Source organism: Brachionichthys hirsutus, chromosome 21 (assembly GCF_040956055.1).
Source record: "Brachionichthys hirsutus isolate HB-005 chromosome 21, CSIRO-AGI_Bhir_v1, whole genome shotgun sequence".
In the NCBI taxonomy this organism is placed as follows: Eukaryota; Metazoa; Chordata; class Actinopteri; order Lophiiformes; family Brachionichthyidae; genus Brachionichthys; species Brachionichthys hirsutus.
Window position 1 is genome coordinate 8,495,693 of NC_090917.1, and position 26,555 is coordinate 8,522,247.

Below are 26,555 nucleotides of genomic sequence, written 5' to 3' on the forward strand. Positions count from 1 at the left end.
ATCTGATAGCTAGAGTACACACAAACTACTTTGTGGACTTTCATGGATCTCAGGAGGTGGGAATAAGAAATGTTTTTAAATTACTATCATTACTGTGATTTTAAATTGGAGGGGCAGTCGACCATGACATGGGGACGGAGTAAAGTTATCAGCAAACTGTTTTCAGGTGTAAAGATATAAAAGGGAAACAGCAACGCCGGCAGCTCTGTCTTAATAATCATGATAATTACTATTATTATGGCGAATTCGTAACGTCTGTACGAAGAACACAAAGAGAAAGTCGGCCAGTGAGACAGAAGCGAGCCTAACGGACATTTTACACGCAAGTTGTCCCTAAAATACACAAAACACATTTTTAAAATAAGCTCATGACAGCTGCAACATAATTTCTAACACTCATATGTGATGTGCAGCCAAAATACTGAGAGCAGCACGACCGGCATCACCGTTTTTATTAAAAAGTTCTAGAAGGAAAACTGATCTCCAATTTCAATACATCTGGAAAGAACCTAAAGAGAAATAAACCGGGTTCGATTCTGAAGCACTTCATCAGTCAGGCGGTTACTGGTCCTGGGCCGCCCCCTTCAGGCTGGACCGCTGCTTCTTCTTGTCCATCTGGCCCATGACGCGGTAGAGCTTTTTACGCGCCTCCTTCTGCCTCAGGAGCTTGGCCTCCTCCTGTTTCTCCTTCTGCTGCAGGAACTCCTTGTGTTTGGCATGCTGCGCCACGTGGACTTTCTTCCTCTTGTGGTGGTGAACTGTGCTCAGCGCATGGAGCAGTGCTGCCACCTGCAGGAAGAGGTGAAAACAACACTGCTCAGAGGTGAAGCGAACCTGGCTGTGCATGCACGGTTACGATGACGCTGAAACAAGGAGCCGCGACAGTGGCGTTGTAGCTCAAGCTAACTGCGCGCTGCAGGATGTGAATGCAGGCTTCGGCTTGAGTCACCTTCCTTTCGTGGGGCTCTCTGATCACACAGGGCCTCTGCAGGTCTCTGGGGGTCTTTCCTCTGGGATGCTGCAGCTTGGGTTTGCTCTTGAAGGGGAGGGCCTTCTGCAGCTCTCTTGGGATGTGGAGGGGGTTGAAGCGCCTTGGCGCGCGAACCACCGGCTGGAAGGGAACAGGATGGATATCCGTAATCAGATCAGGATTTAAAGGTCCAGGTCTTCTGCATTTTTAAATACTATTTACTGAAACTTTAATATTTTACTGTTTGACTTTGTAATATATTCTTTTGATGTAATATTTTTTAAACGTTTTTTTACTTTGTTCAATAGTGGTAATAATAATTGATTTCTCTGGGATTGAAACACACTTCTATGAAGTCCACAAATAAGTTAACCAAAAAATATAATATTTTTGACCCCTTTTCTTGCTTTTGGCACAATAAAGTTACTCATCTATTAAATTGCATCTAATTTGCTGAAGCTTACAGTGTTTCTGAACACCTTCTGGGAGAATGTTTCACGCCGCCTCTGCATACCTAACTAAGGTTCACACAGAGATCTCTGGGATTCCGGAAATGCTGCAAAAGCTGCATGGAGGCATTCTGTCCTAAGTTTAAAACGTCCTCGTCTTCGTCATCTTCATTTCGAAGTTTCCAGACACGTTTGTGGAGTGAACATCAGCGGTTCAGGAACGTTCATTCCTCCCTAAGCTGTAAGGATTCCTGTACCTTGTATAGCGAGTCTGCGTTGGGCTTGTTGCGGATGCCGAGGTCATGTTTGAGTTGTCCCAGAGTCCTCATGCCCGTCCAGTGGTCCTTCTGCCCGGCCGGCAGCAGCAGAGAGGTGACCGGGTTGTAGAGCTGAGGAACAGACACTGGATACCAGGAACGCAGGAACACGATGTCTGCACAAAGCCAAACGTCCACAAACACACAGATCAGATCAGGCGTGACGTTCCAGCCGCGCGAGCTAATCAAAGCTGCACAGGGAAGCTCACCACTCATGAGCAGGCGGTCCTCAAACGTGGCTCGGTAAGCTCCCGGGGGTGCGGACAGCGCCTTCTTGATCTGACCTCTGACCCCTGATACTGTTCGTATAGAGGCGCCTTCAAACTTGGCTACCTCCAGCACTGTGCTGAACATGTCCTGCGAACACAGAGGGACAGATCCATGAAGACGCGACTTCTTAAAATATCGCTGCCTTTTCACCGGAAGGCTAAAGCGAGAAAGTGTAGGTCGCTTCATGGAGTTCCAAGGCGCTGTATACTCAAGACCCTCCTCCACAGGCTCAGGGGAAGGAGGCACTTAGGTTGTTCCTGTCAGGGGCGGTCGTTGTAATTTAAATATCTGAGAAAAAAGCTACGATAAACGAGAAGAGCACAGACCTCCACCGAGCTGCTCGTTCCCCTCCTAACTGGATTTACACTGGATCATCATCAAAAGGTTCTAGATTGTTCTTGGTATCTTTATACACCAACCATGAAAAGTAAAAGTGAATCAGAGTCGAGTTCTTTAAATGACTTATGACTCCATGAACGGTGTTTTAATGTTAAAATATAATATTTCTTCTGAACTTGATTCTGGATTCGATCCAGATGAAATTCGACGGTGAGATAGAGACCCCCCACCCTACATGACTATCAAATTCCATAAACATCGGTCAATAATTAACCGAGATATTGAGGAACAAATTTTGATGCTCCTTTAACTGAAAATGTCAAGGTGCTCCAGAATCCAGGATCTCTTCTGGATCTTAACCAACATGCAATAATCGGTTCCTGGTAAGATTCCCAACATTTCATCAAGATCCACCCAGAACCCTTTGACTTATCTTGCTAACAGACAGCCGGACAGACAAACGCCGGCGACTACCGGTAACAAGGACAGACAGACGGACGCACCTTAACGAAGCAGGTGTTCTTAAAGATCTTGTAGGGGTAACCGATGAGTTTGAGCTTCTTCACTATCGTCACAGATTTATCCAGGTCCAGGACGACTCCCGTGGCTGCAATACGGAACTTAGCCTGAGGAGACAACGTCTAACATAAAAGCAGCACAACTTCATACGAATCGCCGATTCCACGTAGAAACCGTCCCTGAACGAGCGACTCACGTTGGTTCCTGTTACTGACTGCACAGCCAGGAAGCCGGTGCCCTGAGGCGTGACCGGGCCTTCGAGACACAAAGCGAGAGAAGTCAGTAGCTGTAATAATGATAATAATGAGATGCAGATGATTATTGACAGCATTTGTTGACTAAAAGCCTCTTTATACATGAAGGAATGGCTTCTAATTTAACACGAAGGACCTAACGTCTCATTGATGCTGCAGGATCTGTGGATTAAGAAACCCCCCCCAAATGTTCCACTGGCATAGATACGATCACAGAGGAGGGGGCACAGCATGGATCAGGCCACTCACCCCATATGGCGGCGCCACAGTGCATGTGCTGCGGCGTGTATTTGAGCAGCCGGTTGCGTCCATTGTGATCCTCAATGTAGTAGAGAGGAATGGTCTGGAAGCGTCTCCAACCCAAGGACATGATGAGAGGGTCCCGTGTTTTCAAGATGCGGCCATGCCAGCGGTGTTTCTTCAGTCGCATCTGACACACACACGCACACACACACACACACACACACACAGAACATGAGCCATCTGCAAACCCATGCAACCTCCAGTTTGGATCCACACGCCACCACCATTGCACCTTACCTGCAGGTAGCCGACGTTGCCTTCTCCGGCGCCCAGGCCTCCGAGGACGATCGGGTAATGGGGGTCAAAGTTCGTGACCAACTCACAGGGCACAGAGGAGATTTCCACTCTGATGTACATTCCTGGCCGGAAGCCTTCGTACTGCACTCTGGTGTCGTCGTCCACGTCCTCGAACTCCGCCCGGTTCAGCTGAGAACAGGACAGCCGACTGTAAGATGGGACATTCCGAGTGCTGCAGTAACCCGGGCTGCAGAGCACGCCGGCGCCGCCCTGCTACCTCAGCCTGCTTCTGCATCTCCTCCTTCAGATCATCAAAGTACGTGGCGTCTCCGTCGTCGTACTCAGAGTTGAATCGCTCCTTCAACCGGCGCTTCTTCTCCAGACGCTTGTTTTTCTGGACTTCGTCGTCCACCTTCATGCTCTCTTCAGCTTCGTCATCATTGCTCGCACTATTCTGCTGGTCAGAAGGTGAGGAAGAAGACATGTCATCCTTCCATCCAGTAAAGTGCATGCTCTTGGGAAAGAAGGCAGCACTTGTGTGAAAACTAATTCTTGCTTTAAACAGTCTAAACAGAAAACATGTGGAAACATCAATAAAGGATTGCTCATCATAGAGCGTGTTTAAGCTGTGCCGGTTATTGCAATTGTAGATTCATATGATAAAAACATTTATTCACCAAATTATAATAAATGAAATCACAGAAAGTTATAATAAAGAATATGGAAGGATTTTTTTTTTTTTTTTAAACCTGCAAAGCTAAACAAACACAATGCTAACGATGCGAGTGCCAGAGGATTCCACATGAACGGGACTTACCTCCTCTGTGAATTGTTCACTTTGCCCACTGTGGACTTCTCCCGTTTCTAAATCCTCAAAGTCACCGTACATCTCCTCTGGACACAGCAGAACAACATCAAACTTGCCGTTTCTTTCCAACATGGCGTCCGTGTTTTAATTTTAACGTCTCCACCTATCCTCCTGTTTTGGTGCATTTATTGACCTCAGACCACCGGATTGGTTCTCCGCTCTTACCATCCTCCTTCAGCAGCACAGCAGCATCTTGACCTTCATCCCACTTCCCCGTTACAAAGCAGTCACGAATGGAGTTTAGCATCTGGGGGGGGAAATAAAACAAACATGGCAACCTTTCAGGAATTTAACACTTTTTTCCCCCACCTCCACTAATGTCGTTAAGCGTTAGCGATTATGTGGCCGCCGAAGTCTGCTTGTGCACGAGATAGAAGTTGTGACCAGATTTCCGTGGATCGGTCTCAGGAGACATCTTGTGATGTTCCTGGTTTTTGATTGGTGCATTAAGAACTCACACTTCCCGTCCCAGTCAAACCAGTGTATCCGTGGCCACTGTACCTCCTCAGAGTCCCAGTCACGGGAGGCGTCGGTGTCGAAACGGGAACAGTCGACAGCATTCGTTTGCATCTTTCTATTGTTTTGAGGGCGACTGACTCGAAACAGCCCCCCCAACTGCTCCTCCTCTTCCTCCTCCTCCGCTGAGCCATCTGCTTCTGCAACTGAAGAGCGATTCATCAACAGTCAATGGAAATCAATGCAGTATAGCTCCTATTCTTATGAGATGTGCGGTACATCTTCTAATGATGGGCAGGTCACTGAACTCTGGTCTCTACTCTCTTAGCAACTCTTAAAGAACGTCAAGCCCCCCTCCTGGGAGACGAAGCTCTACAACGGGGTCAGGCAGCAGCACAATGATCCCAAACGTAAGAGTACCGGTAGGTCCCCGGCTGGAGGCTCCACAGGAATGAAATTCAGGTTTCGTTTAAGTCTGGATCTGAACCTCAGCGAGAGATCTTGGTGTTCTCTTAATGACTAATGGTATTTTTCATATTACAAAGTGTCCCCTGATGCAGCCACGGCGCCGCTCCAACTTAAAGACCAGGGTTTTTCACATTTAAACGTGTGCGTGGGCGTCAGGCCGGGACCGATAACCTGCTGGGCTCATCGTCTGACCTCCAATCACCTGGCAGACATCTTGTTTTAGATACATTATTTCCATTTCCAAGTACATGCATCCAGAACCTCCGGCTACCTGAGCCGTAGACCAGTTTTCTCAGATTGGGGGCGGCTTCTTGTTGTCGTAGAAACGCCTGTAATGCCTTCGCCTGCAGACCCTCCTTCCACCGGAGAGAGCCTGTCGAAGGAAGCAGGAACATAAAGTCAAGTAGGGAGAGAGAACAATCAGCTGGTAGGATTTCAATCGCATCACAACCAGAACATGTTTGTTTGAGCTGCTGCACCAACAGGGAGTTAAACGCTAATGCCCGTAGCTCAGCAGATACGCCGACACTCGCCCAGAATCAGAACCTCTGGCGTTCTGGATCACAGCGCGCAAAAATAAAGGCATTTAGTTTAGTCCTCGTCTTCTTCAATTGTTTAAGAGAATGTTGTTGTTTCGCTGCTGGACTGTGATTGGTTCAGATTTTAGGCGTTTAGTTCCGCCCGACGAGGAAACATGATACTGAAGATAATCGTGCTAGAAACCGTATTTACCCTCTTCCTCCTCTTCGTCACTCATTGTTTGCTTTTCTAGTGCACCCTCAAGTGCACCATCCTCCTCTTCATCCTCTGATGCAGCATCACCTTCCTCCGATGCATCATCTTCATCATCATCATCATCCTCCTCCTCCTCCTCCTCTGGTGCATTATCATCATCTTCTTCATCATCCTCTGATGCATCATTATCCTCCTCCTCCTCAGAACAGTGTCCAGAGTCTCTTGCTCTCCCGGCCTCTTCCTCACTCATCTGCAGCTCATCTTCACTGTCAGCAAACGCCGGCCTCTCTTCCTCCCCCACCTTCGTTTTTTTGGCCAGCGGAGCGCTGCATGCTTTTGTCTCAGATCTGGCTCGCTTCTCTTTTAGAAAAGCGGACAGGCTCTCCTCGTCTTCATCCTCTCCCTGCTCCCCCTGGTCGCACTCTTCAGCTCCACCATCCTCATCATCACTGGCGCTGCTTGTGCCATCGCTATCGTCCACTTGCTCAGTGAAGACCACCTTCCTCCTGTTCCTCTTGGTGTGCGCGTCCCAAACTTGCTCCTCCTGTAGACCCTGCATCAATCTTACACACAAAACAGGTCAAACGTCAGGATGCATTTTATACTCTGAGAACAGCTGCTGCTAGCTGAGGTTAGCATGCCAGCTAAAGATCTTTCTCCTGGGTAATTCACCTCCAGCACCAGCAATTGATCAATACTGCTGCTAATAAGAGGCAGAGGACCCCTCCACAAAGAATGGAAGCAGTTCAAAAGATTTCACCACAGATCATATAAGAACGTCGCGCCGTAACGTTATTTAAATAGACCGAGCCAACGCGTCCTCTCAGCAGAGACCACGACGTGTCGTACTTGCTCTGCTCCTCGACGTCCGACGGGTCCAGGCCGGCAGAGCCGCTGAACAGAGACATCTTGCTGCCAGCCATCTTGGTATCCAGGGTCGCATGCGTGTCAATGAGAGACTGGACCAGCTCTGTGGTGGGCCGCACCTCCTCCTGAAAGCAGAGCCCTCCTCACATCAGCCACCCGCAGCACCTCCCATTCTATTCACCGTCAAACCCAAAAGCCAAATATAGTGCGACACCACTCTGGTCGAACCCACACCTGCTGCTGATTGACGTGACTCGCAGGAAGGTCTATATAGACGGCGTCTTTGTCATACACGACCCCCCCGACCCCGGCCATGGGGGCGTAGAGCAGACGCTCCTTCTCGTTCAGGGCCCTTTTCTTCTGAGCATCTGGCAGCGAGCACGGATCCGGCAGGAAGTTCAAGTCGGCCACCTGAAAGTCTCCGATGCCTGCGGAGAGCGGCGCACCAGTATGAGCGCAGTTACTGGTCTGAATGGCAGCTAGCAGACGGCGGCTAGCACGACGTAGCGCACCTGGGATGTGGACCTGGCCTTTGTTTTTCATCAGTGTCCCTCTCAGGTAGCCGTACAGCGACACCGTCCGGTCGCATTTGGGGTCTGTCCTCACCCTTTCAGGGTCAGTCAAGTCCTCCATGCTGTTAGAAGACAGAAAAAGAAACGCAAAAATACAATAGCTGAGAGAATATAAAATATAGATGAATATATTTAAGGATCATTTCCAAAGGAAATTAATAAAAATAACTGAAAGGATACCAAACACGAGCCCCGCAAATCTCTATGGTAACGTGATCAATTCCTGGGCCAGAAGGAATGCAGCCACGCCATGAAGATAGCGCTGAAGCTGCAGCGGTGCCGACGGAAGGTTCTACCGAGTGCATGGAATCTGTGCGTGTTCTACCGTTTGTGTTCTGCTGCATGCGTCCCACTTCTGTTTTAGGTTCACTGAGATTTGAAATAATGTTCTATTCCCATTATTTCGAGCACACAAAGCAACGACACAACCGATGCACGATAGCGTCATGTCTCCCCGTCACCCTAAAATAAAAATACGTAGAAGAATAAATGGGCTCATATCAGCTCACCGGTCAACCAGCACATATGGGTGAGTGGTCTGCCACACCAAAGGACGAAACTTCATGACGGAGATGAAGCGGCCGAGGTTCTTCACCTCCTGGGTCTGATACTCCCCGTACACCATGCCAGACAGGTAGAACAGCTTGGCCCCCTGCCGGGTTCAAACACAGCACACGCCATCGTACCCGAGAGCGCCTTCAGCAGCAACGCCGCGGCTGCGCCGGCTTTACCTGGTAGACCTCGGTCCAGAAGCGGTGTTTCAGGTTCTTCTTGGTCTTCCTCAGGGTCTTGTTGTTCTTGAACGAGTCCAGGTGAGTGAGGACGCCCATGATGCGCGGGAAGCCGTGCACCTGGCAGATGTTGAGAAACTCAAAGGTCTCCATCTCGAAGCCGAAGCTGGCGTCAATCAGCATTAAAACCTGGAGGGAGTAAAGCAAAGCGCTCAAGTCAATGACGTTCCAATAACACATTTACTAAGCTTTAACTCCGCTTTATAACAACGTTATAGACCCACGTCTAGAACATGGACTGGAAGAACTGGAGGAACCTACCAGGTCAGCTACTTTAGCGAGGTCGATCATCGTGTTAATGTCATTGTTGCACTCCACGAAAGTGAGGCGTCGCTTCTTGCCTAAAGAATACAACAACAAGGAAACAAGCAGTGACGGGGGTGAACACTGAACACTGCGCCGCCGTGGCGCCAGGCGAGCGGCGCGACCCTCATTTACCGGCAGGCTTACCAGAGACGATGGTCACGGGCCCACAGATGTCACCAAGCTTCTGCCGAGTGAAGTTTTTGATCAGGCAGCGGATCAGGGTGCTCTTCCCCACCTTGGGGGGGCCGACGACAACGATCACTATGGGAGGGGGCTCCAGAGGCGTCCGGTCTACGTGGGGGATGTGATGTTTTTTGGTCTTTATGTCCTGAGCCCTAAAGAAAACACACAGATTAGCCTCGGAACGCACCTTCTCCGGTTTAGTATTGTGGGATTTACCCGGGCATTCATTTTTCTTATTTTAGCATGCATCGAAGGACTTGTTGTCAAGCTGGGACTAGAAGTTGCTTTCATGTTTGTGCGTCTGCAGGGCACGCAGCAGCATTAAGAGGGGCGGGGCTTACCTGTGGAAGGTCTTGGCCATGCGCACGGCCGACTGGACCGCAAATGCTTTAGGGTTGCGCTTCCGTTCATCCTGTCCTGCGGAGCCTCCCTGCTTCTTCAGCTTCTTCCTCTCTGCCTTTGGGCCGCTGTGCTTCTGCTGGTGTGGCCTCTGCTTCTTAACCTTCGCATCCATCCTGCGCATTAGAGCACAAACAATTCCCCTTCAGAGAGAAACAACAGGGCAGGCTGCAGCTGCTGGGGTTTCCTCCAGAGAGCACCAACAGTGTGAGCCAGTAGTGAATCTAAAGCACAGCAACGGAAGACATTTACAGTCGGCCACAGTGAAAACAGTGAAGTACGGCACTCCCGTTTCATTTCTGGGCTCCACCTGGTTAGAAGCATCCACGCTTTAATGACAAAAGCATTTGGAACGCCATCTTTCTTTACTGGCGCTCCACCTGAACCATAAAGACATTGGGTGTCCACATCTGCGCCCAGTGGACACTGACCCATGATGCGTTCACGGACACGCTGCTACTTATTGAACCATCTCAATGTGATACTTTCTCATTAACCTTCAGGCATCTTTCTTCAGTATTTTTTTACAGCGTATCCACTCATTTATTTTTGCAACAGCTACGAACATTCTGATGAGAGCGTATCGTTATCGTCGTAACACCGAAACAGCGACGAGGACGAGAAGAAAAACGACACGAGAAAACATATTAAAACAACTATGTTTAACTTACTTTTTTCTATGTTCATATTTGGGTTAATCTAACATATTGTGTATTGACATTAATTTGTTACATTCAGCTCAATGAAATACTCCATTTGTTTTTATCTTTTAGGTTGGAGCACTTTGGTTCCGGATCCAGTGAGAAGAGTAAATGAGAAACGTCTTCAGTAGCAACAGAAGCTAACTGGCTAACGACGGGGTTTCATAGCGGTTTCGCACATTTGTTTAATGTTTTTTTAATTCTTATTTAATTTTTTTGCCGTACCTGAACGTGGATCTGTTACTGTGGAGGCAGCTTTGGTCTCACATGTGTATATGACCTCTGGCCCGGAAGTCCATCAATGAAGTGCCGTACAAGCCCAAAAATAAAAATAAAAACAACACAGTACATACAATTATACACTGTATATAAATATACACAGGCAACACAACAATATACAATAAAACTGGGTTAAAACCCACAGAAAACTCTCAATTAGAGCTAAAAGCGGAAGCGGAAGTGTACCAATACGTAGTAAGTCGGGTGGAAACTAGATTCTCTAAGGTTCCGCCCCCGTCGGCCCAGTGAATTTCCAAAAATACAGATTGTAAAAGGTCGTGGTACAAAAAGCAACGGGTTGAAAAAATATCAGTTGGTAGGGGTGAGGTGTACATGTTAAAAACGAATTCCTGAGATCCATCTCCCTCCACTTATCCGGGGCCGGGTCACAGAGGCAACAGTCTGAACATGGATCCATCTCCCCAGACATGAATTTCTGAGATGAAATTGTTAAAAAAAAAAAAATCACAAATGGAAGACAAATCTCAGTAAATACCTTAATTAAGTGCTGATTAGTTTAGAAATGTATTAATTCTTGATGATGATGATGAATGAATGGACCTATCCCAGCTGACTAAGGCCCGAGAGGCGCATACATTGTCAGTTTAAAATTTACAATTAAATGGCTGACTGCAAAACAACCTAAAGTGATACATTTGTGAGACGAATGAGATTAAACAAGCCCTTCTGATTTAATAGTTTCATCCAGACTTTTTCACCCATCTGGTTGACCAGCCCGGTCCTTATCTGTTTCTCAGGGTGTTGGCAATCCTCTGGACTCGTCTTTAAATTCGTATTCAAAATAATACTTTATCGCAATGAAATGTTTAGAAATGTATGTATATGGAACACAAAAAGGCAATTTATTATTTTTGGCTGATAAAAAAACATTGCGATTTTTTTTCATCTACCGGCCGACTTGAGTTAGTCAAAAGGTTCATTTTGGACCTCGCAAACATGCCACTGTAATATCTGTGCCTTAAACATCAAATCCAGCCTGTATGAATGACTATCATCCAGTAGCAATGAAATGCTATGAGCAGCTTGATAAAGCATATGAAAATAAAAATACAGGCACAATTTATTACAAGGGAATGAAGAGAATTTACAAGTGTGTGCTGAACGATTTAATAAATGTCTTTGCTTACATCAGCACCTTGTGAGATCCGTGAAAATATGAATAATGAAAATAATTTGTGGTGTAAAAATCATGTTATGAAAAGCACTATCACTGCAATGGAAACTTTGCACCACTGGATGGGGCCAGAAGACAAACTACTAGGAGCAGTGTAGCAGTGTTGTGTGTCAATGCAAAAAATAAAAGTATATATAAGTATATGTTTAAAAAAGAAGAAGAAAATACAAAAGACAAGACTCTGCCTGTAGTCATCGAACTCCAGCAGGTTGTTGTTGAGTTGTGGATCAACAAACACAATTATTATTTTGATTGTCCATTAGTTGCTAGCACCGGTAGCCAGTGTGAATATTTCTAGTGTGGTCTAGGTTCTAGAATTATTTATGCAGAACCTTTTGAATATATACATTTTTCTTCAAGAACCGTAAAAAACTGGAACTGAAAAGCACAATCACGCTTAGAATTAAAAAAAATAAATTCCAAATGACGCCCAACCATATTTACTCACTCATCCTTACTTGCAAAGTGTTCGGTTGATGACTGTTTATTATGTCACATCTGTACTAACAGGGAGTTTCCCTCTGTGGGTGTATATGAGAGTGCATGTTTAGTCAAAATTAACGAGGGCATTCACTTCCTACATTCGACCACAATTAAATGGCTGACTGCAAAATGAAAATGTTAAAACAATAAAATGGATTTCATCACCGTCGGTCTGACCAGTTTGCTGCGCAAGCAAATCACGACTGGAAACATGAATAATTAATAAAGATGAGGAAATAACGGGGCCTGAGTTCTACATGTAAATTAACATGAACATCACTCAGACCTTTTTAATGCAAAGAAAGAATGACTTGTGTCATACATTACAGAATGGACGGCCTGGAACGGTTGAACAAACTGGTGTTTGACTGTTTTTAACAAAGATTTAAAACTATTTACTCCCTCAGTAGCTGAAAATGCAACGTTCTCAAAAAGACTTTCTCTACTGCTGACAAAAGGAGGCTGTGTTATTTACTCTCTCAGCGAAATCTGACTTGGTGCAACTAATTGCTGCCGCGTGGCGATGAAAAACAAAGACAGGAAACGTGAAGCATGTTACACTTGATGCAGGAAATAGAGATCAAAGTGTCTCAGACAGCATATATTGTGTTTCCTGGTTTGGTGGGGAATCCTTTAAAAACAGAGTGCACACGGCTACTCCCCTGAAACATCGGGGGTTCAGACCAACTCTGATTGTGGTCTGAGTCGCTGGATCTCAAATTCATCAATAATCTCTTTTCTCTGCATTCACGCCTGTCCTCAACAGAACATATCAGGGAAACTCGGACCAGAACATATCAGCTCATTCTGACTTTCCAAGAGGCAGCGGGGGGCAAACAATATACGGGTGGTCTTGGGTTACATGAGAGTAACAGAGGACTGAAGATTAAAACAATATAACAATAAATACAACTAATTTAACAATGAATGTCCCACTAAAAAAACACTACACAGGTCTGAGTGGAACCACCCACGCACACACACACTTGTATCCTGCAAGTACTTGAATGTTCTGTTATCATTTGTATTTTATGTTGTTTTAGACACCAGACGGAGCTGCACTCCTAATCTCATTGTGTAGCTACTATGCCATGACAGTAAAGGCTTTCTATTCTATTCTTATATTCTACACACACACACACACACACACACACGCACACTGAACTGATGAATTGGTTCAGATTTAGCGCTGTGGTGTTGGAGGAGGAATGATCCGTCATTTAGCAGAGAGGACCTGGTGTTATCAGAGAAGAGAGAAGAGAGATGAATGAGTCCATAACCAGAAGTTCTACGTCGCTGCCTCCAGCTTCTAGCATCTGAAGGATCAACACGCATACGCAACATGGCAGCACTCCGCGGGGTCATCAGGTGCAAAACTGGGGTTTTATTTAAATGAATTAGTCCAGGACAGGAAAAAGGAAAATGTCCATAGTCAACGTACTGCAGTGAATAAAACCAGGATGTTGGGATTGAGTCTTAGACCTGCAGGAGGACACAGAAAAAGTTCTGAGGATCAGTGTAGTTCATCCTGAATAGATGGTAAATGGACCGCTCAAAGCGCTTTACATGAGGCCTCACATTCACCCATTCACCCATTCACCCATTCACACACACATTCGCAGTGGGCGACTGCTGCCATGCGAGGTGCTGCCAGACCCACTGGGAGCAATTTGGGGTTCAGGGTCTTGCCCAAGGACACTTCGACATTCGAACCTCCAACTTTCTGATCACTGGACGACCCACTCTACCAACTGAGCCACAGCCGCCCGAAACTGGTCAGAATGGCAGATCAAGCATCGTAGAACCTCAGAAAGAGTTTCTCAGTCTGAGGCTTGGGCTCCGACTGATGTTCCAAAATAATAACAATAATAATGAATTCACTTCCAGACGTTGCTTTTATGTTTACTGTCATCCGATGGGGTTTTCGCAGTTGTTTTGGCACAGTGGTTAGTGCCTCTGACTATGGGTCCTGCCTAGTCACAGTCATCTTGAACATCTTATGCTCTGCGTTCATACAGAACATAACAAAGTAATAAACATTTGTTTAAAAATATTATAAAAAAATATATATTTAATTTTATCAACCTTTAGATTTAATGTTGCATGTGAATTTAACAGAGGTTTAACATTCAACAATCAGATTTAGTTTGTATTTAATATGTAATATTTGGGGGTTTTTTTCCATCAAGATTAGAATTATTAAAAAGTTATTAAAAAAGTGCACTAATATTGCTGTAAATATGATAAAACGCTGCCTGTAGATAAATGTGTGCGTAGGGAATCATCTCTGTGCGACTTTATAACGATGCTTTGCTCTTTTTATCTGGTGCAGCGCTCAGGATGAACATTGCTTGATCTTTCTGTGCATTCTTTGTTGTCACTTGTTGATATATTTCTGACTTTTTTCTGGTCGTAAATTTGGGAAGGCTTGTTACTATGCCAACATGTACTTGTTCCTGTCAACATCCCAGCCACTGGTTTGCCAATCCGTCCCTCTGCTCCCCCACACGTTTGAGCAACACACACATGTCAAGGAGCGGTGCAGTAGGGCTGCATTTAGCAGTATGACTTTCAAAAATCAGTGCTGACACACATTCGCCCACGTACACATAAACTAATGAACGGAGAGGAAGGCCTTTCCAAACATCCATGACCTATGAGCCGGCCTTGATCACCCGATTTCACTTCCTTGTTTGGCAGTTGTTTGGTTCCCCTCATGACATACGCATGCTGCTTCTGTTAATAGAATGGTCGAGTGTAGATGCATAGATCCATGAAAAGTACTCCTTTAAAAGATCCATTTTGTAGAAATGAGGGGCACAAATTTAATACATTTAATATTTAATACCCTGCGGTCAGGGAAGGCAGGTGCGAGGCCGTGCCTCACCTGCTATCCTGCCAAAAAATAAATTACTTATATTTATCCAGTGATTTATGTAAATGTTATTTTCCATTTAACTTAAAGAGTTTTATATTATTTTTCATTTAAGAGACAAACAGCTGTTTACCCAAAGCAGCGCCCCCAAGACGGAACTGTAAATCTCTGCTGCTGCAGACAATAAGCATATCGAGCTGTTCCCAGGCCAGCCGAGAGACATCGTCTCTCCTGCCATTCTTTTCTGAATAATACACCTTCTTAAAAATATACTTATGACTGGCATCACCAAAGCGCTGGCCCCATGCTGGTACATGCTGTCCTATTTTGAGTGAGTCCTGCTTGGCAGCACAGTGACAACCTCATTCGGGGATCAAACCTTCCCCGGCTGACGGCATGCGGCCTGAATGCTTTGGTGAAAGATGGCTTTGCTGCCTTTGACTTCAGCTCAGTCATCTCAGGAATGTCCAACAGGAACCAGAGGACCAGGGTCCCCTTCGCCCCTCCGTGACCGACATCCAGCCCACAAAGATATGCACAGGTCCCCGTCCGTCCGTCCACCCATCCATCTATCCGCTTGTCAGGTCGTGGCGGACGCACAGACATGAGCTGCCGTCGGGTTAAGTCTTCACTTACGAGGACCCTTCCCAAAGCTGACCATGGGCTCCATATTAGCCTGGAGTGCCACGCGAACTCAATCTGAGTTGTGTACAAAGTGAGGAGAGCAGGTGCCGTCTCATCAGTCTCCATTATGGGACAGCGTTGGTGCTCCGCTGTCATGTTCCTGTGGTACTCCAAGGGAGACGCTGTCTCATACATCATCAGGGAACAAAGGGCCTGGCTGGGGGGGGCGGGGTAAGGAGGTGGCTCCTTCCTGCCACTGACACTCACCCATTCACCCACCCACCCACCCACACACCCATACACACACACACACACACACTGCTCAAACTGAGGTTGGTTTCATGATTGTCATTCTGTCATAAAGATCAACAAATGTATAAATACAACAGCAGAATTGTCTTCAGCTCCAAAAGAGTTGCACTGAGAATAATGCAAATGCAATGTACATTGAAATATTCTCTACATTCTGATATTTTGGGTAATGTTGCTGTGAAATGTTCTGGCTGAGCTCGCGTCCTTTGCAGTGCACACACACACACACACACACACTGAAAGGACGGTGCTCCAGAGCACTGAATTACTTCACATGAGCACGCGCAAATACTCAATGACCAAAAGGTTAGAGTGTCACGGAGCCAGATTTGAGACCTGATTACACGTCCAGCGGCCCGCCACGACCACGACACACGATAGTCAGCTGATGTCAGACCCGGGATCAGCAGATCTTGGGGTATTATTCTGCACCAACGGTTCTCATCAGCTGTAGCGTTAGACTAGCCATGCTCATCAATCGTTGTTGTTCACCTCAAATCAAATCTTCTCCTGGGTCGTCCTCTAGTCCTGTCCTTTGCATCGTCCTCCCCAACACCAGCCACTCTCATGTCCTCCCTCACTACGTCCATGTATCTTCTCCTGGGTCGTCCTCTAGTCCTGTCCTTTGCATCGTCCTCCCCAACACCAGCCACTCTCATGTCCTCCCTCACTACGTCCATGTCTCTTCTCCTGGGTCGTCCTCTAGTCCTGTCCTTTGCATCGTCCTCCCCAACACCAGCCACTCTCATGTCCTCCCTCACTACGTCCATGTCTCTTCTCCTGGGTCGTCCTCTAGTCCTGTCCTTTGCATCGTCCTCCCCAACACCAGCCGCTCTCATGTCCTCCCTCACTACGTCCATGTCTCTTCTCCTGGGTCGTCCTCTAGCCCTGTCCTTTGCATCGTCCTCCCCAACACCAGCCACTCTCATGTCCTCCCTCACTACATCCATGTATCTTCTCCTGGGTCGTCCTCTAGTCCTGTCCTTTGCATCGTCCTCCCCAACACCAGCCACTCTCATGTCCTCCCTCACTACGTCCATGTCTCTTCTCCTGGGTCGTCCTCTAGCCCTGTCCTTTGCATCATCCTCCCCAACACCAGCCACTCTCATGTCCTCCCTCACTACGTCCATGTCTCTTCTCCTGGGTCGTCCTCTAGCCCTGTCCTTTGCATCGTCCTCCCCAACACCAGCCACTCTCATGTCCTCCCTCACTACGTCCATGTCTCTTCTCCTGGGTCGTCCTCTAGCCCTGTTCCCTGGCAGCTCCATCCTCAGCATCATTCTACCGATATCGTCACTCCATTCGCAGGCAGAAAGAGAATGTATGAAACGGGAGGAGAACAGGCGAGATCAACAAGGAAAGAACTCAAATAAGATCAAACAATACTTTACCATGACAAGAGTTTGAATATTTGGAGCCTTCTGGTTCCCTTTTCACCTGCAGATGTCCCCTATAGCCCAGTCAAGTCACCAGTAGATGATGTTTGTGTGATATGATAGTTTATATTGTACGCTATTTGTAGCTGGTGCTTTGTTTGTCAGTTTGTTGAAGGAGGAGAGCCTCTGGTTGCATGTCGCAAACACAACTAGCATAGCAATGGACAACTCTGCTGTTGGTAAAGCGGCTCCAATCAGCCCTCCCCCCAATTCACCGCTGGCAATTAAATTGTCAGAGTACATTTAAAAAAAAAAGATGTCTAAATTTGGCGTTCCACCCTCGCAATGCCGTCGTTGGCTCCTGAAGTTCTAGCTGGTGCCAAACATTCTACAGATAAATCTGACAATGCTGGAAAGACGTTTTATTGTGCAAAGGTAAGACAGGACTTTTACACAACAACAATTCAAAGCAAGCTGCTGGCCGTGACTGACCGTTTAATGGCCCCCCTGCGGTGAGGTGAGAATTCTACCACTGAACCACCAATGCATTAAGAAGTTGTGCAATGCTACAAGTGTTTCAGGCGCAGCTCCTCTCCCAGGCGTGCTCAAAATGAGACGAGCATTCGCCAATAACAGCACGTTAAGAGAACAAAGGATGCCTGACCAGGTTTACGCTCAATCACTTCCAATGGTTCTCTGCACAACAGCAAAAGTAACAAAAGTCAATTCACCGAAGTGAAGTCGGACAGTTTACACAGAGCTAACGGCCTTTATCGAAGCAAGGGCAGTGACAAACGGGCCGGTTCCACGCCACTGCTCCACACTCTGACTCACACTCCTCTGGGCCCTGACTGATGGAGATGTAGTGGACTGTTATCATCCAGTCTTTCTCTCTGGTGCGTGCGTGTGTGTGTGTGTGTGTGAGTGTGAGTGTGTCTCCCACTGCCCCTAACTACACTTGCATTGTGACTTTGTTTTTTTGTAAACTCTGACACTGTGCAGGAGCTCTGACTCAGACAGGGAGGCAGAAATTTGCTCCTCAACGTAGTTTTGGAATATAAAGTCAACAAATACGCAAAAAGTGCCTGGACAGTTGCTAACGGCAACGCAGTACTGAAGGCATTCGTACGTTGAAGGACAGAAGCCACGCTGTTGTAACGCACGCAGAATGTCTTCAGCGTCCGCCTGTAATGAGTCGGGATGCACCTGAAACAGGCAGCAGCACCTGCTCCAACGCAGCGACGCACCCGCCAGCACCGCTGCTGCCTCCGTAGATGTCAGCCATGCAGTTAGCAGGTTAGCACTTAGCACTCACCTTTACATTTACAGGAGTCACACAGTCCACTCAAATTATGCAGGCAGTTTTCTTTCCGGAAAGCTGATGACTTTTCAACTTTGGCCCGTGTTGTTAGCGCTCTTTGAGGGACAGCACAGTTGGCTTCATTCTCAACGATTCACCGAGGCCTCAGGGGGCAACACATAAAAGGCTCCTCATGTTCTCATCCGTGGAGCGCGCTGCTCAATAATGACAACTCTGATGGTGGAGAACAGGCCGCGTATTGACGGAACACAAAGGCCACGTTGACTCGCTGCACAGTGATCCATAAGTAGCTGCTATCATTGTCTCAATATGCTTATTCCAGAGAACAGAGGAGTGTGTGTGTGTGTGTGTGTGTGTGTTGGGGGGGGGTAGGTTTGTGAGAATGAGCAACCTGTACTTCCACCTGTGTACTTGTCAGTCAAATGAACATGACGTGTATAAATGTGCACGTTGTTTAAGTGCACGTTGCCTGTGTTGCGGTCGGATTGTTGCCAAGCCGAAGGCCTTCTCGCTCCGTTCAGAGCTTCTTGGCTGCTTGGTGAAGCTAACTTGACTTCTCCGCTATGTCAGTCATGCACATTTTAAAACGCCAGTGAATAATGTTGCCTTTATTTCGGCTCTGCAGCAAATGCAAATAGGATCTCAGACAAGCGAGGGATTCACAGCTTTGTCCTCAGTGAACACAAGACTCAGACAATATTGTTTTATGAAGCTTAAACGCGGGGTGGCGAGATGCCCTTTCAGTAACCGGCTTTGGGAACACAGACTGTCTTCACTGACCCGAGACGCAGTCGAGTAGCTGCCATGTTACTCTGATGGGGAGTCGTTTCAACGTCATCATTTCCCTGTGTATCAGCGTGTGAACATGGATAACAGCAGTTCAGAGGAACATCTCGGGCCTCGTGGATCAGCCGTGCGTACGCACAATAATCTGGCGTACGTACTTTCTCAAAGTTCACATGTATGAAGAGTGAAATGACCGCGGAGATGCGCGCCGCCTCACGCCAACGTCATGGCTGCTTTACGCACGTTCAGCTGTTGGCTCTTTGGTGACACCTAGAGGTCACCGCGCGGACCCATGCGCTGCCGGTACCGGTACAGGTGCTGACCACACCGGGGTTCCTCTACCGGGGCAGACCGATCGGGACGGAACCATCCGCGTGTCCTCCCGGTTTATCACATTCCCACAATGCATCTGAACGGGCCGACGTTAAAGCGCAGTTTGCAGCGAGAGCCGGTGTTCCTGATGTCATCAGAGCATCAGCATATTCATCCATTCACGTTGGTCCCGTGGTGCGCATGCGCGCCCCCAAACACTGTCCCGTCTTCACAGCATCACTACTAGTCAGGTTAAAGTTAGTGACTTGCTGTTTGCTGGTTAAAATGCAGCTTCAGATCTTTCTAACGAGCCCCTGATTGTCTCTGTGTGCAAAGAACTCACGTTAATAACTCCGTGCGTAAAGTGTGAGATGTCTCTATCAGCCTCACACGCACGCTCCTCTCGCGTTCACGGCTTTTACCGGAGGACAGCGTATATTTCTACGCGCCTACACTTCAGTTAAAAGCGTCTCCAACTCGCTTTTGGTGACGTTTCTCTTATTTCCGGGTTTACTCATCCTTTGGTTTTCACGCAGCCATGGGAGTCTCAGGTGCAGGAGTCATTTACATATTATTAGCGTATGTAAATGAGGGCGGGAACAAGTGCCCTTGTAACAGCCATTGATTAAGGGGACATCTGGTGATTGTGTCAAATTTAATAAACATTGATCAATAATTACATGCATGTTCGGAGGTACTTCAAGCTAAAAACACTCACAAGTGTGTCCAAATGAGGCTCATTTTGAAACGTTCCCCTTTCCTTAGTTATAATACTCAGAATGTTCATCTTGCAATTACCTTTATTGTAAGTAGAAAGGGGAGGAGGCAAGGCGTGACAAATACTTGGATTTATTCTTCTTCCCTTTTAGGAGAGCATGTATTTCATTCTCCTTGGGAGACTCCATATTTAACTCCATATTTTTGTTATTTGAGAACCGAGTCGTTGGAGAACCGAGGTTCCACTGTATTTATAATATGCATGATGATGATGATGAAGATGAATATATTTATTAGATCACGTGTTCAGTATAAATGGCCCACAGGTATGCAAATATTAACGTATTTGGATCAAACAAAATTTCTGCCAAGCTGTTAACGTTTAATGACGGAATCTTGGAGCAGCGTGGAATGAGTCCAGGACGGGGGGGGCAGCGCTGGGAGGGCTCCAGAGAGTTCAATGGCCTGTCTGGCCTTCCCCTCCAACCCCAGGGCCCTCTGGGACATGTAGTCCCCGTGAAGCGGAGTCCGTGCTGTTCTATTATTTTAGGAACGTCACCACGAGCCCCAGCATCCTTTAAAATCATTCCGGTCGCCTTCCTGTCTTAAAGGTGCGTTACGCACGACGCACTCCTCGTGTCTGCGCAAGAACAACGCGGACGCGTTTTATTATAAAACTACATTTCCCTCGGTGCTTTCCGGCGCGTGCGCAGACCGTGTTAACGGAGCCAGCGACGACTCGAGGATCTAATCTGGGGTCGGAATAAGTCATTCCCATCATGGATGACGCGTAATTACTGCTGGAATCGCCTCTGCGTGTTGGTTGGACGCGGACGCACGGTCTCTGGGGGACACTTTGCGCCGCGCTCTGGGGGACACTTTGCGCCGCGCTCTGGGGACACTTTGCGCCGCCGGCCGCTTCAGGACGCATTTGACGCTGCGTTATTCCCGAAACGCGGACAGCCCATCGTTTGTTCCCGGAATGTCGCGGGACGGCAAAGCGCCTCTCATCCAGGACATCGCGCAGACAGCCTTCAGCACCTTCAAAGGCTTCCGCGCGTCCAGCGGGGCGTCCAGCGGCGGGGGGGGGCACGTCGCCGCCGAGCTGCGCGCCCTGGTGACGGCCGTCAGGGCGGCCGACCTAAACATCGCCCCCCGGAACCCCCCCCGGAGCTCCGGGGCCGCGGCGCTGGAACGGCCCCCGGTCACCTACATGCACATCTGCGAAACGGAGGTGTTCAGCATGGGGGTCTTCCTGATGACGTCAGGCGCGTCCATGCCGCTGCACGACCACCCAGGCATGAACGGGATGCTGAAGGTCTGTCCGTGGGTGGGCGTGGACCCAAACGTGACGTCAGACGTTTACAGGAAGTGTTTGTGTTCATGCTAATTTTCTTTTAAAGATGATTCACCTAAATATATCAGTCAAGTTATAGAGGCATTTATAATCATTGTAAATCTGATTGATTTAATATCAGATTTCTATTTTTAAAGGGAGAAAAAAAATCAAAACTGTGGGAAAAAGCTAAAAAATCCAATCAGAATTATTCCATGGGCAACATCTAAGAATAATATCTGCGGTCCTTGATAGGAGAATCCGTGGGGGGGGGGGGGGGACAGTGTAGTAATAAACGAGCAAAGGGAATTGTAAACCTGTGTAGCACCATGACCTTATTCTGGGTTCTGTTTCTTCAGGTTCTCTACGGGAAGGTTCGTATCAGCAGCTACGACCAGCTGGAGGAGAACCTGAGCACGCCGCCCCAGTTCAAGCCGCCCTTGGCTCCTCCCCAGACCTCCTTCCTGCGGCGCTCCGTCCTCCGCTCCGTCGCCGAGTATTCCGAGCACTGTGGGCCGTGCCTCCTCACGCCTGTGCAGGATAACTTCCACCAGATCGCTGCAGTGGAGGGGCCGGCTGCGTTCCTGGATATCCTGGCCCCCCCATATGATCCGGACGATGGGCGGGACTGTCACTATTACAGGGTCCTGCAGATTGCAGCGGAGGAAGGGGGGGCGGGTGGAAAGAGCATCAAGGAGCACCAGGGAGAGAAGAAGGAGAAGACAGCGGTGACCTGGCTGCTGGAAGTCCCTCAGCCGGAGGACTTCTGGTGTGGGGGGGAGCCCTATCCGGGCCCCGCGGTCTCTTTCTGAGGGGGGGTCAGAGCAGCGGCACTGCAGACGTTCACTCATTAGAGTCGGGGGGGGGGGGCTTTATATTCCTGAAACTCTAACAGAGGATCAATAAAATGAAAAGTATGACTGCTACAACACCCCTTTATCTATCTATCTATATATATATCTATCGATCGATCTATCATCTATCTATCTATCTATCGATCTATCATCTATCTATCGGTCTATCATCTATCTATCGATCTATCATCTATCTATCATCTATCTATATCCATCTATCTATCTATCATCTATCTATCTATATCCATCTATCTATCATCTATCTGTCTATCTATCTATCTACCTATCGATCTCTATCTATTGATCTCTATCTATCTATGAACATAGATAGACTTAAACGTGCTTCTATGCTTCTTTATTCATGTTCAGGGGTGGGTCTCCTATTATGGATGGATCTAAGAGTGAGGCAGAAGAAGGCGTTGTAGTAGTGATGGTTTCAACCCCCAGCTGCTGAGTGACCCCCCCCCCCCAGTCCCCGACTAAACCGTCTCAGGAACACCACACCACACGAATCAATACATCCTTCTATTGATCAATACATTTTTTGTGGATAGGTCACACTTTCTATTTTACTCCATGTATTTCTAACACTCGGCTTGGTTCCGTTCCAGTAGCGTCGCACGCTCTGACCCGTGTTTGACCTCTGACCTGCGGCGAGAGGAGCCAGGATTCAGCTTCAGCCTCATCTGATTTGTGAGGTCCATTCAAGGCGGCTTCTGGACTCTAACCCTGGCTGTTTATCTCATCCTTTATGGAACAGACTGAAGGAATTTAGTGCCTTGCTCAATTACACTGAAGCAGAACCTGGAGCTCTGGCACGCCACACGGAATCAGAACCTTCCAGAAACCGTCACTATTGAGAGCTGGCCGTCCTTTCATTGTATTGTCTTCAGAGGCCCTCAGACACTGTGAGGACGCTGTGAGGACGCTGGGGGGATGCTGGGGGGCCACCAGGATCTCTGCCTGGCGCTCTGTTTGTCTTCTCTGCATTTCTATGCCAAAGCCTGTCCCTGCCTTACTGGTGGTTCTACACAGGTGTGGTTTCTACACAGGTGTACTTCTACACACATGTGGTTCTATACAGATGTGGGTCTACACAGGTGTACTTCTACACAGGTGTGGTTCTACACAGATGTGGGTCTACACAGGTGTACTTCTACACAGGTGTGGTTCTATACAGGTGTGGGTTCTACACAGGTGTGGTTCTACACAGGCGTACTTCTACACAGGTGTGGTTCTAGACAGGTGTGGTTCTACACAGGCGTACTTCTACACAGGTGTGGTTCTATACAGGTGTGGTTCTATACAGATGTGGTTCTACACAGGTGTGGTTCTACACAGGTGTGGTTCTATACAGGTGTGGTTCTACACAGGCATACTTCTACACAGGTGTGGGTTCTACACAGGCGTGGTTCTACACAGGTGTACTTCTACACAGGTGTGGTTCTATACAGGTGTGGTTCTACACAGGCGTACTTCTACACAGGCGTACTTCTACACAGGTGTGGTTCTACACAGGTTTGGTTCTACACAGGTGTGGCTGCTCAAAGGCTCGCTCATAGCGCTGTGTCCATGCGTGATGTGGATGAAGCACTTCATCCACATCACGCATTTGTGTTTTTATATTTATGCACAGTTTCACAAACGATGCAGATGAAATGCAGTCGAGCCGAAGGACCCTGTCGGTGCGTCCATCCTTCAGGCTGCAGGTAAAAACATTCTTTACTGGCTTCACTGCCATCTGGTGGATGCGTTCGAGTCGACATGAAGGACACCCGGCGCTGCGCGGGGTGGGCGGTGACAGACACCCGAGTCAAGACAATAGAGATGAGCCTGAATCTGGTAACCTGATAGTACTTTTGTGATGCATCATTTTTGAGGACTGAACTAAGTATTTAAATCCACTCTAGAAAAGCCTTTTGAGTTAAGGTTGCTCACGCAAAGGTATTTTTTCTAATAGCATATATATATATAATGGTAGTAAGTTTTAAATGACTGCTTACTGGTAGATATTCAGATTTTAGCTAATAAATACAAGAACTGGTAACACGAATCCAACTTGTTTTCATTCACTATATAAAAGCAAACATGCTGAGGGTGCTTTCACACTGCACCAAGAGGAGTAACATCTTGGTACATAAAAATAATAAATGCTAAATAAATAATATGATAGTAATAATAGGGAAATCTGGAACAGCTAAATGAAATGTAATTACATTTGGGTCTGTGGTTTTGTGTCAGACTGGGGGAGGAGACTTCAGAAACGTCAGCCCTGCGCTCCATCAGTAACAGGCCGAATGAAGAGGAGGATGCAGAGGAAGGACAAATGGAAAACAGGTCAAATGCATTGTTAATTGTATTTTTTGTTATTTTCAGATGGGAATAAATAAAAGCTCATTTTATGGGCAAATGAAAATAAGCAGGTTTAATCCGCTCTTCTGCATGTTTGCTGGGAATTTGGGGTCTAAATATTGTGTATAAATGCAACATTTAATGTTTATAATTGAAACTTTCACGGGTTTAAAAAAAAAATATTAAAAATATTACATAATATTACATATACAAACAATTTATAATTTTCTTTTTCATGAATTATTTGAAACAGCGGTGCCTGCATGTACCTAAAATAAACCCGATTAGAAACATTTAATCCATTTAATGTAAAAGGATGCTGCGCGGCATCTCCGTTGTTCTAATCGATCTGAAGCCGCGGACGGATACATGATCCTGGAATTTAAATGTCTTTCAAGCGCGTGTTTAGAATAAATGTCTGAACGTCCTCTTCCTGTTCAGAGAATGGACTATTTGCGTGTTTCCAACCTGCAGCCAAGCAAAAGGCCGCGTCAATAACCGGCGGGGGGTGAGAGGAGTTACGCAAGGACGGTGCGTAATGCGGTCGCGGCTTCGCAGGACTCAGAAATCTTTACAGAATAAAAGTAATAAACCAAACTGAGGATCATCGCATCCATTTAATAGTTCTCAAAGACGGAGTTCAACACATTTCATACACCGACACAGTTTTACAAGTTTACTGCAACTGTTTAACACTTCGACTTATACACGAAATGTGTACAAAAATAGAACGTCTTCGGACGGGCGAGCATGAGAAGCGTCCCGGTGTCCAAACGGACATCAAACAAGGCACTGAACGGGAAATAAAGTCACCAAAAACGGGTTAGGATGAAAACGTGGTTCACAGACTTCAAAGCGTTATTGCAGAACTTTATTAAACAAACAAACAATCCGTTATAACAGAGCCGTTATAACAACAACCGCCCGTGAATCGATTTTACTTTACAGGCAAAGTGCATTCGTGTCGGTTCCGGTTCTGGACCAGGAACGGGTTCGCGCGCGCGCACGTGGTCTCCATCCTTCTGCTCATAATGGCTTCAGAATCATTTTTAGACCTTCTTTTTGATGGTTAGTGTGCGTCACGCTGCGCTGTCGTGGGGGGGGGGGACTACGAACAGACCCGGCCGCCGCCCGACGCAGCGCTGCCGGAGGAAGAGGAGGAGGATGAAGAGGAGACCGCGGAGGACTTCCTCTCCTTCTGCCTCAGGTGGATTTTCGTGTGTCTCTTCCGCTCGTCGCTTCTGGCGAACTTGCGGCCGCAGAAGTCGCACGCGAACGGCTTCTCGCCCGTGTGCGTGCGGATGTGCGTCGTGAGGTGGTCGCTGCGGCTGAAGTTGCGCATGCAGATCCGGCACTGGAACGGCTTGTGCCCGGTGTGGATCCGGATGTGTCGGGTCAGTTCGTCGGAGCGGGAGAAGCGCCGGTCGCAGCCCTCCGCGGGGCACGGGTAGGGCCGCTCGTGCACCGGCGTCTTGCTGGGTCTGTTGGGGTACTTTCTGGGTCGCAGGATCGGCCTCAGGGGCAGGTTCTGCGGGCTGTAGGCCGAAGGAAGCCGCGGCGTCCCTCCATCCGGGCCACCGGCCGGACCCGCGAGCGTAAAGTTCCTGATAGTGTTCAGCGGGGTCAGAGGTGGGGGGACCCGGAAAGTATCGATCGGGCACGGGCCGAACGGTTTCCGGTCGTGCATTTCCCGCTGGCACGCCGGCTGGAAGAAGCCCGAGTAGTCGGG

The 26,555-nt window shown here is 47.6% G+C and overlaps 3 protein-coding genes across 3 annotated transcripts in view; 1 reads left to right on the forward strand and 2 right to left on the reverse strand.

The window, feature by feature from the left end:
• Window positions 1-442: 442 nt before the first annotated feature.
• On the reverse strand, window positions 443-9,427 carry bms1 (BMS1 ribosome biogenesis factor). The gene is made up of 23 exons (XM_068754291.1): window positions 9,246-9,427; window positions 8,866-9,056; window positions 8,677-8,756; window positions 8,356-8,544; window positions 8,134-8,276; window positions 7,565-7,686; window positions 7,287-7,480; window positions 7,035-7,177; window positions 6,367-6,748; window positions 6,179-6,276; window positions 5,722-5,825; window positions 5,028-5,188; window positions 4,692-4,773; window positions 4,476-4,552; window positions 3,936-4,115; window positions 3,659-3,847; window positions 3,368-3,548; window positions 3,061-3,119; window positions 2,849-2,971; window positions 1,946-2,093; window positions 1,677-1,852; window positions 950-1,111; window positions 443-789 (listed from the first exon to the last, which is right to left on the reverse strand). Exons 1-23 carry the CDS (start codon window positions 9,425-9,427, stop codon window positions 562-564), a joined length of 3,594 nt encoding a protein of 1,197 aa, XP_068610392.1. The 3' UTR covers window positions 443-561.
• Window positions 9,428-21,052: 11,625 nt separating this feature from the next.
• LOC137910200 (2-aminoethanethiol dioxygenase-like) lies at window positions 21,053-22,480 on the forward strand. Its single transcript, XM_068754634.1, has 2 exons — window positions 21,053-21,602; window positions 21,980-22,480. The coding sequence occupies exons 1-2, from the start codon at window positions 21,267-21,269 to the stop codon at window positions 22,430-22,432; spliced, it is 789 nt and encodes a 262-aa protein (XP_068610735.1). The 5' UTR covers window positions 21,053-21,266; the 3' UTR covers window positions 22,433-22,480.
• Window positions 22,481-25,455: 2,975 nt separating this feature from the next.
• The window catches only part of egr2b (early growth response 2b), a 2,035-nt gene continuing 935 nt past the window's right edge, over window positions 25,456-26,555 (reverse strand). Inside the window, exon 3 of the mRNA XM_068754540.1 lies at window positions 25,456-26,555. This exon is cut by the window's right edge and continues 217 nt beyond it. Within this exon, the coding sequence (XP_068610641.1) occupies window positions 25,935-26,555 (621 nt within the window). The 3' untranslated portion in view covers window positions 25,456-25,934.

What these genes read in the sequence shown, in the direction of transcription:
- bms1 (XM_068754291.1), bottom strand. Translation starts at nt 9,427, where the DNA reads ATGCGCAGGATGGATGCGAAGGTTAAGAAGCAGAGGCCACACCAGCAG. An exon ending in TCTGGACCGAGGTCTACCAG is followed by an intron (nt 8,277 to 8,355) that starts GTAAAGCCGGCG and finishes TGAACCCGGCAG; the next exon opens with GGGGCCAAGCTGTTCTACCT. An exon ending in GTCACGTCAATCAGCAGCAG is followed by an intron (nt 7,178 to 7,286) that starts GTGTGGGTTCGA and finishes CTCTGCTTTCAG; the next exon opens with GAGGAGGTGCGGCCCACCAC.
- LOC137910200 (XM_068754634.1), top strand. Translation starts at nt 21,267, where the DNA reads ATGTCGCGGGACGGCAAAGCGCCTCTCATCCAGGACATCGCGCAGACA. An exon ending in GCATGAACGGGATGCTGAAG is followed by an intron (nt 21,603 to 21,979) that starts GTCTGTCCGTGG and finishes CTGTTTCTTCAG; the next exon opens with GTTCTCTACGGGAAGGTTCG.